This window comes from Alligator mississippiensis, chromosome 7 (genome assembly GCF_030867095.1).
Source record: "Alligator mississippiensis isolate rAllMis1 chromosome 7, rAllMis1, whole genome shotgun sequence".
Taxonomy (NCBI): domain Eukaryota; kingdom Metazoa; phylum Chordata; order Crocodylia; family Alligatoridae; genus Alligator; species Alligator mississippiensis.
In genome coordinates, this window is record NC_081830.1 from 12,537,571 (window position 1) to 12,551,262 (window position 13,692).

The following is a 13,692-nucleotide window of genomic DNA, read 5'->3' on the forward strand; positions in this document are numbered from 1 at the left end:
AGAGAAATGTGGGGGAAAACAGAGAGAGAGTCAGAGACCAGAATTTAAGATGGGAAAAGGACCGGGGCTCAGTAAAATACAACCCAACTTGGGGTTACAAATGACAGTGGTTTTATTGAATGGGGAGATGGTGACACAATATCTTATTGGTTCCTTTGCGCGCGCGCGCACACACACACACACACACACACACACACACACACACACACAATGGCAGCAGGGGTTAAAGAGGCTTGGTGCAGGGGCTGAAGTCCGGGAGGAGAGAGAGAGAGTTCAAATTGGAGGAGGAAATGTACAGGCGATATCTACCTATCACAGACTGAAAGTTGGTCCTCTACGGCCAGCTGGGGTCTCCTTCAGTTCAGTGTTGTCCAGAGGGGGTTGCCAGCAGGGCCTCTGGGGTGGATAGGTAGCATGACGTGGAGCTGGTCTGATTCAGATAGAAATGACGTTCCCACTGGGTCTGTCTTCCCTGCCCCTTTTTATAGGGGCAGACCTTGTGTGACCCTAGTGACAGGAGGCATGCCCAGGCAAGGGTCAGCCCCTGGTGTACTGAGCATGTGTGCTCCATGCAGGGATGTGCAGTTTCGGGTGTCTATAATGGTGGGGTACAATGGTAGAGTTGCTGGTTTTGCAGGGTCTTTTGTCTTTCTAATACTGGTCTTGTCTATGTTCCTGGGTGAGGTCTGTGGTTCCTGGATGAATCAATGCTAGGTGATGGCCTGGTCATTACAGGCCATTCAGTAGAGGCCTGCTACCATTTTATTTCAATCATTCCCATTCATCCGGGAACCAATTTACATGGGAGGGTGTAACAGGGGACCCTAGCCCTGTTACTGGAGGGCACGTCTCCCCCTTTAAGGCCAGAACTTTCTGGGCACGGAGTGCTGAGAAAGAAGGGGTTAAATGCTGAGCCTGGCCAGCTGGTCAGCTGACCAGAAGGGGCAGGACTATAAAAACCCTGGGCAGAGTGGCAGCCGGAGGGGCACATCTTTGGAGGTTTTCAAGACTCAGCTAGACAAAGCTCTGACTGGGATGATCTAGCTGGGGCTGGTCCTGCTTTGAGCAGGGGCTTAAACTAGATAACCTCCTGAGGTCCCTTCCAGCCTGAATTTTCTACAACTCTATGATTCTTTTCACTATCATGGAGGGGATAGATGGGATGCTGTCTGAGACTATAACAAGATAGGGAACAGCCGGAACACAGGAATGGATAGTGTTTATATCACGGGTCATGCAAAGTGGCTTACAAAAGGAAAGGGAAATACCATTGTTTCCATTTCACTGATGGGGAAACTGAGGCACAGAGTGGGGAAGTGACTCATTCATGGTCACTGTAGAAGAATAAGGGGATCCAGGAGGGGAATTCCCTGCACACTCTACTTTCCACAGTCCTCAAAAGTTAAGCCAACTCACTGGCATCAGAACAAGTGACAGCAGTGACCAAAAGTGGATGGCAAACAAGCTGTCACTGACATTGCCCTCCAAAGATAGGCAGAAGGCCAGAGAGGTAAGTATAATTCACTTACCTGTAGCTCGGGGGAAGACTCTAGAAACCTATTCCAGCCCCACCATGGACTGTCATTCAAAAAGGCTTCTCTAGGAAACATGGCCTTTTTGAGAAAGAGGCCCTATCCAGGACTGCAGGAACTGGGAAGTGAAAGTTTGAATGGTGGCAGGTCCCAGGACAAGACCCATGTGATTCCTACCTAACCCAGGTGATTCCTCTTGACCCAAGAGAGACGATCCACAGTGGGAGAGCAGAAGCTGGCCCTGATAGGCTGGAAGTCTCGGGAGGAAACCCTAAAGGGACAGTGGAAGTAGTGAAGGAGGAGAGCAGCTGATAGAGAACACTGCTCACACAGGGTGAGAGGCAGGTCACCTGCCCATATTTTGTTATCTTTGTGTTGGATGGAGTTATAGGAATTCGTGGTAGTTGTCCAGAGAGTGACTACACCTAGCTCCTGACTGAACTTTTAACAGCAGTGCTAGCAGTTACCTCTACCAATCCGGAGGCCTGTGGTTGCGGGTGCTGGGGCAGAGGAGCGGGGTGTATTCTACTGAACTTCCCATCAAGTCATAACAGGCAAGTGCCCTAGTGGGGTAGGGGACTGTTCCAACACGCCAACAGTGAGGGCCAAGTCTCAAGGGAGAGGTACTGGTACAGTCACCAAGCAAATCAGTGGTAGAATAGGAAATGGAATCCAGGGATGAAATTCTGGACTGAATGGTGAAACCCCATCTACTCCACTAGACTCAGGATTTCACACCAGGGCTTCTCTCTTCCAGGCTACTGAAAAGTTTGCTTATGTAGCTCCTAACTGCATTCTGTACTATTAAAATCCTGGGCCTTTCAGATATTTCTGCTTTGTTTTAAGGGCCTTTTTGCTACCAAGCTGTTTAGGAAAAGAGTGTTATTGCAAAAAATGGATAAGGAGGCATTCCTAAGCCTGGAGAAACTTGACAAGTTGAAAGCCCTGAACTTGAGATATCAGTGCAGATGAAACGGTTAGTTTAAACAAGCCCTTCTAGATACAGGGCAATCTGCTGGTCCCACTGAGATCAGGAGTTTTGCATTTAGTGGCAGCAAGAAAAGGCCCACAGCTTTTGCCTTCAGAGCAGTTCCAGCATGAGGCTTTTTCAACAAAATCTTTCGTTTCGTAGATGGAAAGATTTTGTATTTCAGCCAAAAGATTTCAAGTTTTGAGTGCTTTTTTTTGACAGAAGAGTAAAATTTTGTAACTAAAAGCAAAAAGTTCTAGAGCAGATTTATTCAAAATCCAATTTTCCTTTGAAAAGCAAATTGCTAAGCAAATTTAACTCATGCCCTAGTAAAGATACTTAAGCAAGGACCATACTCATTCCTACCTTGAGAATATTCAAGCAAGGTGATTACTTCCAGATGGGATCTAAAAGGTTGACGGCTGCCTTTTGGCCATGAATTCACTGCTCTATTGACAGTGGAAGGCAATGGGAACGTTCCTTGAATATCCTAATTGAGTTTTGAGATGAGTGTGCCCTTATATGGAACAGCCCTTATATGGAACAGCCTGCCACCGGAGGTGGTTCAAGCGCCTACACTGAACACCTTCAAGAGCAAACTGGATGCTTATCTTGCTGGGATCCTATGACCCCAGCTGACTTCCTGCCCTTTGGGCAGGGGGGCTAGCTGACTTCCTGCCCTTTGGGCAGGGGGGCTGGACTCGATGATCTTCCAAGGTCCCTTCCAGCCCTAATGTCTATGAAATCTATGAAATCAGTAATACCAAAGTGATATGAATATTCACCTGAGCATTGTTCTGTAATTACTTTATACACACCATACTGGTTGTCTTTGCTGCATTTTTATACAAATCTGTTCCTATCTTCCATTGTTTGATTTCTAGTCTGACACTCAATTGTTAAATACAAATCATTTTTGTAAAATGGTCTGTACCTAATATTTTCTCTTATTCAAGTTGAAGAAAAAACACTGGTGAGAAGTGTAGTGTCAGAAGCCATAATGCTGCTTTATTCGCATTCTCTGTCTCTTTGCAATGTTGTTGGCTGTCAAATACATAGAAAGACTGCTGTACACTGTGTGTTATATGCTGTGTGTGCTATGTGGACTTGTGTGAAATGAAATCTCAGGGAAAACCGGCATAGGTCTAATGATGATTTGTTAGGAGAACTGTGACAGGCTACAGTTGTTTCACACTTACAGAACATTCCTTCTGTGGGTTTCTCCAGTAACAATAGCATGGAAATCTTAAAGGGATTCACCACTGTATTTACAGGAAAAATAATCTCTGTTCTTGCTTCTGAGTTACTGTGTAACTCAGATGTACATCACACTAATGATTTGAAATAACTGGTCAGAGAATAATATGATTAGGCCCTAATCTATTTCTTAGATGTATGTGTAGGATTGTTCCCTAGGGCTTATTCCAGTCTTAGCTTTCACAAATGACATTAGTCCATAAACAGTGGTCAAGCAAGCAACCCGTGAGAGACATGCTATAGGGTGCATCTACACATGATGCTACATTGCTGTAGCGATGAGCTACGACAATGTAGCATACGCTGGTGTCTACATGTGACCAGCAGCTACTTTGTCATAGCAGTGTACTTCCCAATTATAGAATGATGCTACAGCGAATTAACTACTAAAAATAACCGTGCATCGCATGCACGGCACAGGACGGTGCCATGCTTTAGTACAGCCAAAAGGAAGTTAAGCATGGAGCAGTAACGTCACCATAGGGCAAAATGTAGATATGCCCATAAGGACTGATATATGAAAGAGCCAATATAAAACTAGTATTAATATAGCAATCAAGTAGGGCTATGCAAAGCTTTGGGTGGTGATTCAATTCGGAGGAGACCCGGCCCGATTCGGTGGCCGAATCTCCAAATCCAAATCGAATCAGGGGACCAATTAAAAGGTCTGAATCAATTCAAAGCTCTCCAGATCTTTGGAAAAGATTCGGAGAGCTTTATGATTCTGACAGTCCCTGGTGGCTACAGCAGGGAGCTGCAGCCAGACTCAGATCTGGTAAGTAGGGGGTGGGGGCTGGGGGAGGGGAGAAGGAACCATGGGGGGACGCCTGCCAGGCCCCATCTGCTGCCTGCTCCCCTAGACCCCCCCAACCACTGCCCACTCCCCGCACCAATGGCTGCCCCACCTACCCCAGCTCCCGGTGCTTGGGGGGGGAAGCCCCTACTCACCAGGTGCTGCTGGGCGGTGGGAGGAAGGCAATCCCTGCTGCCCCCCACTGACCCATGCTGCATGGGGGGGGCTCTGCATGCTAAGTTGGGGCTTTTTTTTCCCAAAGTGTCAGGAGCTGGGAGAGAGGGCAGGGGATGGGGCCTGGCTGATTCGAAGATTCAGCTGCTGCCAAATCTCCAAATCCGATTCAGCCGAATCAATTTGGGACAGTGATTCGAATCACCGAATCAAATCACTGTCCCCTGAATTGGCCGAATCCGAAGCGGATACTAGCCGCTTCACATAGGCCTACAATCAAGGTCCACATTTCCTTTGAGCCATGACTGTATGGCTCAAAGGATGAGGAATGTGTGCAAAGACTTTCTCTCCTTATGGTTACCAACTCATGCTGCCTGTCAGTGAGTGAGGGGAAAATACCACTACATGTTCTACAGCCTGCCCAAAACAAGTTGAGGGTCCCAATCTGGGTTCTTAGTGAGAGTTGTCCACATTACAAAGCCTGTCTTTTTAATAGCTCCCCGTGCTGGCAACCTCAGTAGGAGTAAACAGAGAATGGACAACTCTCTTGGGTGAGGCACAGTGACGGGGCGATGCTGAGAAGGTTTATTGTGACATACCTCCTCCGTGGGTCACCAAAAGACATGGCACCTCAGGGTTGCCAGTTCTATAGCTCTCACTGAATTTATTCTAAATTGAGATATATAGAAAGAGGCACAAATATTCCAAGGTTTAGTTACCAGAGTTGAACTCTCTAAAAATGTTCTCTGCATTACCAAAGACCTGCAGCCTGTTGTGAATCAGATTATTTTGTCTAACAGAACAATTTCATTGTAAGAGGGGAAATTGTAATTTTAACAAGTCACAGATGGTTTGATAAATGGCCAGATTTGAAAATAACTGGTTCAAGAGACTGGCCAATTCCCTGGATTCCTAAGTACACTCTGTTGGCTGGCAGCCCATCAAGGCTCAGTGGACTGCAAACATTCATATTTCCACTCTAAGTTATACATTTCTCTTACTGATGGGAGGTTGCCAGCTTATCTCCAGAGTAGCTAGTGCAGTGCACCTACCAGCTTTTTTTTTCTGTAGTGTCAAGGAAAGGGTTCATTGTAATCAGAACAGCTCTTTGGGGTATGGACTACCTTTTTGTTTCATGTTTGTATAGCACCTGGCGCAAGGTCCCTGAGCGGGGCTCACAGGTATTACTTCGATCTTTGACATCCTCCTGCTGATGCTCATTATCAGTTATGCTGAGGTTTCCCCAGACCTTGCTGGAGCTAGCCAGCCTGTTCTCATAGGCTTAGACCCTTTGAAAATCCCAGTCTAAATCCATAAGAATTCAGAAATGTATTGAAAAACATTGGATCCCAGCCCAAATTTTCTGAAGTTGGAGAGATGGTCATGGCCTTAGCAAACAAATCTGTGGGCCCCGGGCCAGTCAAGACCCCCCCGCCCTATCCTGGTGCTGCCACCCGTGGGGAGCAGGGCTTGGAGCTGCCACTAGGAAGCAGCCACCATAGCGGTGAGGCTGGCAGAGGGTAGGGGAAGAGAAGGCAGCCAGACGGGGCTATTTGTGCTGCCACCAGGGAGGAAAGGACTGGCCCCCTGTACAGATCAGGGCCCTAGGCGTGTGCCTAGTTTGCCAATGCATTTATCTGGCCCTGGAGATGGCGTTCAGTGCCAAGATTTGGTTCCACATGTTACAGAAATGGATGGCAAATGTGAGCATGTGGCTATACACTTTCTCAAAGCTTGAGGTAGTTAAATTTCAGAGATTTGGTTCAGACCCATGTCGAAAAGCGATGTTTAAATAACACACAATAGAAGTTAATGTGAAGCCTTGAGGATGTGTCTGAGACCATGCATGAACACAAACTAGCACCCCTCCCTCTGTTTCTTATTTCAAGTCCGATAGAAGGGCAGGAAGTATCTGTGCACTGTATGGAGGAGGTCATTTTAAAAGGTCCTCACTGTGCATGTCACAATGCATGTTACCAATCTGTGTACCCATGGCAAACTCATTTTGCTTTGGAGGAAAACATCTTAAAAACACAAAAAGACAAGAGAGTTTTCATTTACTTTTGTTTTGCTGTTTTCAAACAGAAAAGCAAGGCACTTGCAAGGTTGCACTCTCTTTATTGGTATATCATGGCTTGTTGTATTCAAAGAGGAGGAGAGGCTGATTAAGTAGAACAATGAGATTTATCTCAGTTGAATAGTCATCAAAATATTCAAAGCAGGAAGCACACAAGAAATGATGAGCCCTCTCCAAATAATGGCACTGCCAGGGTCACATCTATACATGGACTTTTCCACATACAGAAATGTGCAAAATGCCTAGGATTCCTGTTTTAAAACAGCCACCAGAGTTAATTCCACCTAAACAGGAAACAAGGAACATAAACAGATTTTCACTGACAATTCTCCAAAATCAAGTAAGCCAAAATCTTTAGATATGCAAGCACAGGTCTTAATTCCAAGTTACGATACATTACAAGGTCCCAATTGATCTGAACTGTAGTTGCATAAAGCTCTGATGGTGCCACTCAGAGGGAGGAGATGTAAATAGTGCTTTAAGCCACCTTTCTCCTGTGTGTTCAGCTGCGTGCCAAGACAGTCTCCTGGCATATGTTGGCTCTGTTTTGGGTAAATTATAACTGCATGGCATAAGAAGCTGGCAATATCTTCCTATGCCAATGGTCAGGGCTGAGTTGGAATACAGGAGTAGCAACATGGGCTCCACAGCCAATGGGCACTGCAGTAAACTCATTTCTATACAAAACCATGGCATGCAGAGCTGTTTGAATCACAATGAGCCCAAGCTGCCATTACACTTTCAGCAAGACAGGAAGGGTGGTACAGTTAGCTGGAGATAAGCACTCGATTTCTGGCTCTACCATCAACTCCCTGTGTGACATTTGACTTCTGAGCCCCACTGATCACTCTATATTGTAGGCTTCTAAATCATTAAAAAATATCTGTCTGTGTCTCCATTCCCTCCCTGTAATATGGGGACAATAGCAGTTCCTTATCTCACAGAGGTGATATGAGGATAAAAGTATGCAGGGCAGGTGACATGTTCAGATGCTACGTCAATAGAGAGATAGCAGTAGGAAAAGCAGATCCCTGACAAGGGATTCAGTTTGATTCATAGTACTTACTTTCAACCTTGTGGACTCCATAAAGAGGCACACCTTTGCACAGTCCCTCAATAGCATCGCCATACAGAAGCCACTCCTTCATTTCAGCAATTATAGAATCAGCAGGTTCATACTGGACCCACCAGTATGTGGGGGAATACATTTTGGTCATCATCTAAAAGAAGATAATGTTAAAATGTAATTAGAAGTAAATGTTGGACCATGATCTTCTGCACTAGCCCCACGAGAAATTCTCCATATCTAGTAACATTTTCTCTAGCCATATTCTGAAGTCCCTACCCAAACAAATTGTCAGACTTCCATGAAAGTTTTGCCTGAATAGGAGGAATTATCCAGGTACTAAGCTTTGCAGGAAAACTCACCTGTAGTGAGTGCATCACTGGAGTAGTTACATGATAATAAACACGGGGGAAAAAAACCCATAGGAACTTTATGCTGATAGCATGCAAGCAAAATAAACAGCATACACCTATATACTGGATTCCTACTAACTTTATCATCTACACTAGGGCCATGCGAAGCTTCGGGAGGTGATTCAATTCAGAGGAAATTTGGCCCAATTCGGTGGCCAAATCTCTGAATCTGAATCAAATCGGGACCAATTTAAAGGTCAAAATCAATTCACAGGTCTCCGAATCTTCGGAAAAGATTCGGAGAGCTTTGATGATTCAGGCAGTCCCTGGTAGCTGCAGCAGGGAGCTGCAGCTGACTCCGAGCTGATAAATAGGGGGCAGGGGAGGGGACAGGAGACCATGGGGGGACCTCTGCCAGCCCCCCTGACCTCCCCTGCTCCCCCAGCCCCTCCCCATGGCTGCCCCAACCCGCCCCAGCTCCGTACTTTAAAAAAAAGCCCCAGTGATCACTGGGTGCTGCCGGGCGGGGGAAGTGATCCCTGCTGCCCCACACTGCATGACGGGCTCTACACAAGCCCTCCAACCCCCCTCCCCCCCTCACTCGTCCAGCCCCGCCATGGGTGCCCTGCCCAGCCCAGCTCCAGCCCTTTAAGAAAAATAAACCCATGAAAAGTCCCGGGACTCACTACTCCTGCAGCGGCCTTGGGGCTTCGGGGGCTTGTGCAGAGCCCCCTCCCCGTGGCGTGGGGCAGTAGGGGTTAACAGGGATCGCCCCCCTACCCCACTGGCAGGAGTGGTGAGTCTGGGGTTTTTTTCATTTGTTTTTTTTCTTAAAGGGCCAGAGCTGGCCCAGGCAAGGCCCCCATGGGGAGGTTGGGGGAGCAAGGAGGGGGTCGGGGGGCTCATGCAGAGCTCCCCATGCAGCATGGGGAAGTGGGAGGCAGTGGGGATTGCCACCCCACTAGTCCAGCAGCACCCACAGAGTCAGGGCTCTTTTTTTTCAAAGTACCAGGAGCTGGGGTGGGTGGGACAGCCATTGTCAGGCTGGGAAAGCAGGCAGGGGATGGGGCCTGGCTGATTTGCAGATTCGGAGATTTGGCTGCTGCTGAATCTTTGAAACGGATTCGGCTGAATTGAATCAGGACAGTGATTCAAATCGCCAAATCGAATCACTGTCCCCCAAACGAATAAGCCAAATCCGAATCCAAAACAAATACTAGCCGCTTCACGCAGGCCTAATCTACACACCTAAAACTGCAGACCCACCCAGCTATCCTTCGTCACTATCTTAAGAGTGGCATTGCATGTGATCTTCCCTCAAATTCTTAGCTTGCTGCTTCACTGCTGTTCCAATAATACTCCTAGGAACAGGGAGTATTCTACATGGCAACATTTTCTGTTTCCATCACACTACGTCTCCATTGCCTCTAACTTGTACATGGTACATGACACTCCAGAAAATCACCTGTCTCTCATAAGCAAGACGTCCAATATCTTCCAGTGTTAGGGTATATCCTTTCTCCATCTTCATAATAAAGCAGGCCCTCTGGGAAAACACCCTCGTTGCAATGTATCCCTGTAAAACACAAGAGCAGGCTATTAAATTACAAGTTAGTGGGTGGTTCTACATATGCAATTAATTCAAGCAAGAAACTCCAGTGCTTATTGTGCCAGAGTTTATTGCTCCCGGGTACTTCGTTTGAACATGCACCTGAGACCACAGCATGTTGAGCTGAGTCACAACAGCCCCTGCTGGCAGAGGGTCTAGGGGGTCAGCCTGCCAGCCCAGGGCTGCTCCAACCTGTTTCAACATGCTGCGGAAAGGCTGGCGGGGGCACAGGCAGCACCCTCATGCCCTAGCCAGCGCCATCAGCATCTATACGTGCATTGTAACACACTAAATAAGACCACAGCAGGATAGTACTTGTGTTTATAAGTACTATCCTGCTGCAGAGTTAATTAATTTACTTCAGCCTAATAGCCCTGCATGTGTAGACCCAAGACATTTACTGTGGAGCTAATTAGTCTACTCTACAATAAACATCTCATGTAGGCATACCCAATTTACTATTAGCCAACTGCTGCTGGGTCTACAGAGCAGTTAAAGCATCTTGTGCTAGGCAGGAATTCAAACCTTGCTTTGCAAGTGTGCCAAAGGCTACCCTTAAACAACCTAACTATAAATGAATGATCCTGGCCATCTGGACCAGTGAGGCAAAGGTAGCTGGACATGATAGTACCATCACTCCCTTATGTGCCACTAACTAGTCAGTTAGGCAGAAGTGGACCTTTGGCTTTGACCCAGTTGCTAATTCTGCTTATACTTTGATCTAGATTCTGCCCTTGGCTTCAGTGATATAAATGTAGAGTGAACTACATGGACTGCAATGAGAGTTGCCCACGTGTAAAAATAACCCATGATGCTACTCCTGATGATACTGGTGCTGATATACTAAGGTGTTTCACTGGATTTAAACATATCATCCTAGAGATGCCTCTGTACTGCAACAGGTTTTACTTACATGTTTGTAATCAAAAATGGTGTCAGAGGAGCACAGCCCATTACGGACATGAATGTCTGCAGTATCTTTTGTATTGTCAATAGTCACAGTTTGCAGGACATAGTCACGGCCAGGTGATGGAATGGTGTAGATCTGGGTACAAAACACAAAATATTTTATCAGAAACATCTGTTGCACTCACAAATACAACAAAGAAGGAAGTGTTTTGCCTGCTATAATTCCCGGGCTACCAAAATAAAAAAGATAAGGATACAGGGAGGCATGACGTTCTGTGGAGTAAAATGGGTAGGGATTTACCGTGTATCACTGGTTCCATGGTACCTGCCATTGTGTACACTCTTACATCATGGCAGATGAAGGCTATCTCATGGTAACTTAACCCTCTTAAAATACTTACCATGGGATAAGGGCATATATACAAGTAAGTAGTGCTGAGTGGTAAATCCCCATCTCCTCCTCTTTGCAGTAAACTGTTCTTACGCCCATAAGGTGAAAGAGCCCAATTCACAATTGCAGTGAAGCCCCTTTACACCTCTCTGGCAGGGAAAGGAGGCCTTGGAGTAGGCATCAATTGCAGACACACTCATTTAAGCTCCCTTCACACTGTCAGAAGGCCAGAGTGTAAAGGCACGTCAATCCCACTGTGTCTAGTGGCTATGTAATAAGGCAGGATTTAACAGTACATAAATATGAAGAAAAGGGGAAATTGTTGAGAATAGTTACAACCTGAAGCAATGGTTGGAAAGTGAAAGAGATAGGAAATAAATTAACAGTTTCTTAATGGTAAATTGTACTGGGTTGCGGCTTGTATTTGCTTGGGAAGTTGCAAAGTTGCCAGTAATATATAGCAGGGGATAACTGTAAAGTGATGTAGTGGGATAGAAGGGACAATATTACAAGCCTTCTCCTTTTCTAGGACCTAATCTTACAGTCAGGTTTCTCTGGATGTTTTGCTCACCTAAGGGCTGCAGAATTGGTTCTTTAATTTATGTGATTGCCTGCTTTGGCAAAAAATGACTCTTTCTCTGGACTCAGCAATAAACATGTTGCTAGTTTCATCATGGCTTTTTTCCTATTAGCCAATTTTCTATCCTCTCGCTTTAGGAACATATTGCAAATAAATTGTAGGCAGTACACAGCCTTCCCAGTCTACTTACATGATATGCAGCTGCCTGGGTCCAGAGGACTCCCAACACAGCAATTAGTGCAGCCTGAAAAGAAAATAGCAGCATTCATATTTAATAGGAACAATGAGTACTTCATGCCAAGTGGACAGAGTTCAGATGAATATATATGGTCTTCTGAATTAACAAATTAAGGGAAGCTGTAGTATTGTCAAGGCTTGAAAAATTATCCACTTTGCATTACATGAAGACCATTGGAAGAGAATTCTATTTCCCTATTATGTTTTATTTTGTTTGTTAAACTGTGAAACTTTATAGCAGTCACTTAATCCCAAAGGTAACCTGTGGATTTCATGATGTATAAAAGTTTATTGAGCTATCTATTTACAATTTTGTCTGATTTTTTTTGGCCTTAGAAATATTAGGAATGTCCAAGAAAATCTTCTCCAATTTTTGTTGGTGAGTTTTCAATTTGTCAGCTATAATATATCACTAGAAGTGAAGGAGCATTAATTAGTCATTGAAATTGAATACGTATTAACAAAAACAAATCTAAAACACACTCTTTTAGAAATTCAGACTAGAAAACCTTCACATTTCCAGGGGAACTGTAGGTAGGTGTGATTTTGAAATCCTTCAGAGTTTGGGAGTTTCAAATCTTGCAAGTTTGATATTGCTTTAATTTTCCACTACATGGTTTCTAGCTGAAGAATCTGATAATGGGCACTGTCAGAGGCAGGATAGGATGATGCGTATCACAAGTCAGATCTGGTCCCCAGTCAGACTGGGGCCCGCTTTAACCAAACAATATAAAGCCCATTCTACATGTAAAGAATGAAAATCACCAAATACAGTAATAGTAATTTTCATTCCCCTACTCCTTGTTTGCCTTCATTTTTAGCTTTCTGCCTGTCTCATACTTTCTGTTTGTGTAAACATTTTTCCAATTTGGGTTTTTCATCTTCTCATTTGGAATGGAACACGTAGGCTTTTTTTTTTTTTTAACATTTCTTTGCTATTCAAAAATGACATCAATCGCTGCCATGTTGTTACCCCAATGCCCCTCAAAACATATAGCATAAGTTAGCTACAGAACCATTCCAGTGACCTCAGTGGGATTACTGCATACACAAGAAGTCAACCCTCCTGCACTTACAAACGAGACATGAAACAGGTCAGAGAATTATTCAGACAGTTCTCACCTTACTTAAAACTCTTCTGTCTAGCAAAAAGAAAATATTCACATTTTTTACATAAATGTTCAGTTTGATACCCTACAGTGGCAAGAAGGGACAAATATACTCACAAGCATGTTCATTGTTCTTCCAAATAAGAATGAGAAGTTGTGGACCAAATGGAAAAAAGCACTGAAACATCGAACTTTTATATCTTGCTATAGGTGTGGAAACCACTTGACGGCAATATGCTTTCTGACTCGAACAGTTCCCTATCAACATGACACGCCATGGTAAACTGCTTTATCTGAATTTTCTGCCTTAGGCAGATAACCCGATCCTGATATGAGCACTTCAGTCAGCCCTGAGAAATTTCTAATTAATCACTTCGCAAATACCTATTATTTAATAACTAAACTGCAAGAGTAAACACCTGCTGGCTCAATTTTTTTAATACACAGCTATGATTTTATTTTGTCTAGTTTTCTTCCTTAGCAAGAGTATGCAGCAGGAGAAAGGTATATTCTTCCTTTGTACAACCAGATACGCTAACCTAGACAGAAATGTCTGCATCATCACAGCCTACAAGTACAGGTAACAAATCAATTAATAGACCAACTTTCTGGGTACCACTTGCAAAACAGTTGCA

The 13,692-nt window shown here is 44.8% G+C and overlaps 1 protein-coding gene across 1 annotated transcript; it reads right to left on the reverse strand.

Annotated features, from left to right (window-relative positions):
• Positions 1-6,843: 6,843 nt before the first annotated feature.
• On the reverse strand, positions 6,844-13,186 carry GKN2 (gastrokine 2). Its single transcript, XM_006272010.3, has 6 exons — positions 13,175-13,186; positions 11,902-11,955; positions 10,745-10,876; positions 9,688-9,798; positions 7,870-8,023; positions 6,844-7,087 (listed from the first exon to the last, which is right to left on the reverse strand). Exons 1-6 carry the CDS (start codon positions 13,184-13,186, stop codon positions 7,005-7,007), a joined length of 546 nt encoding a protein of 181 aa, XP_006272072.1. The 3' UTR covers positions 6,844-7,004.
• Positions 13,187-13,692: the final 506 nt, after the last annotated feature.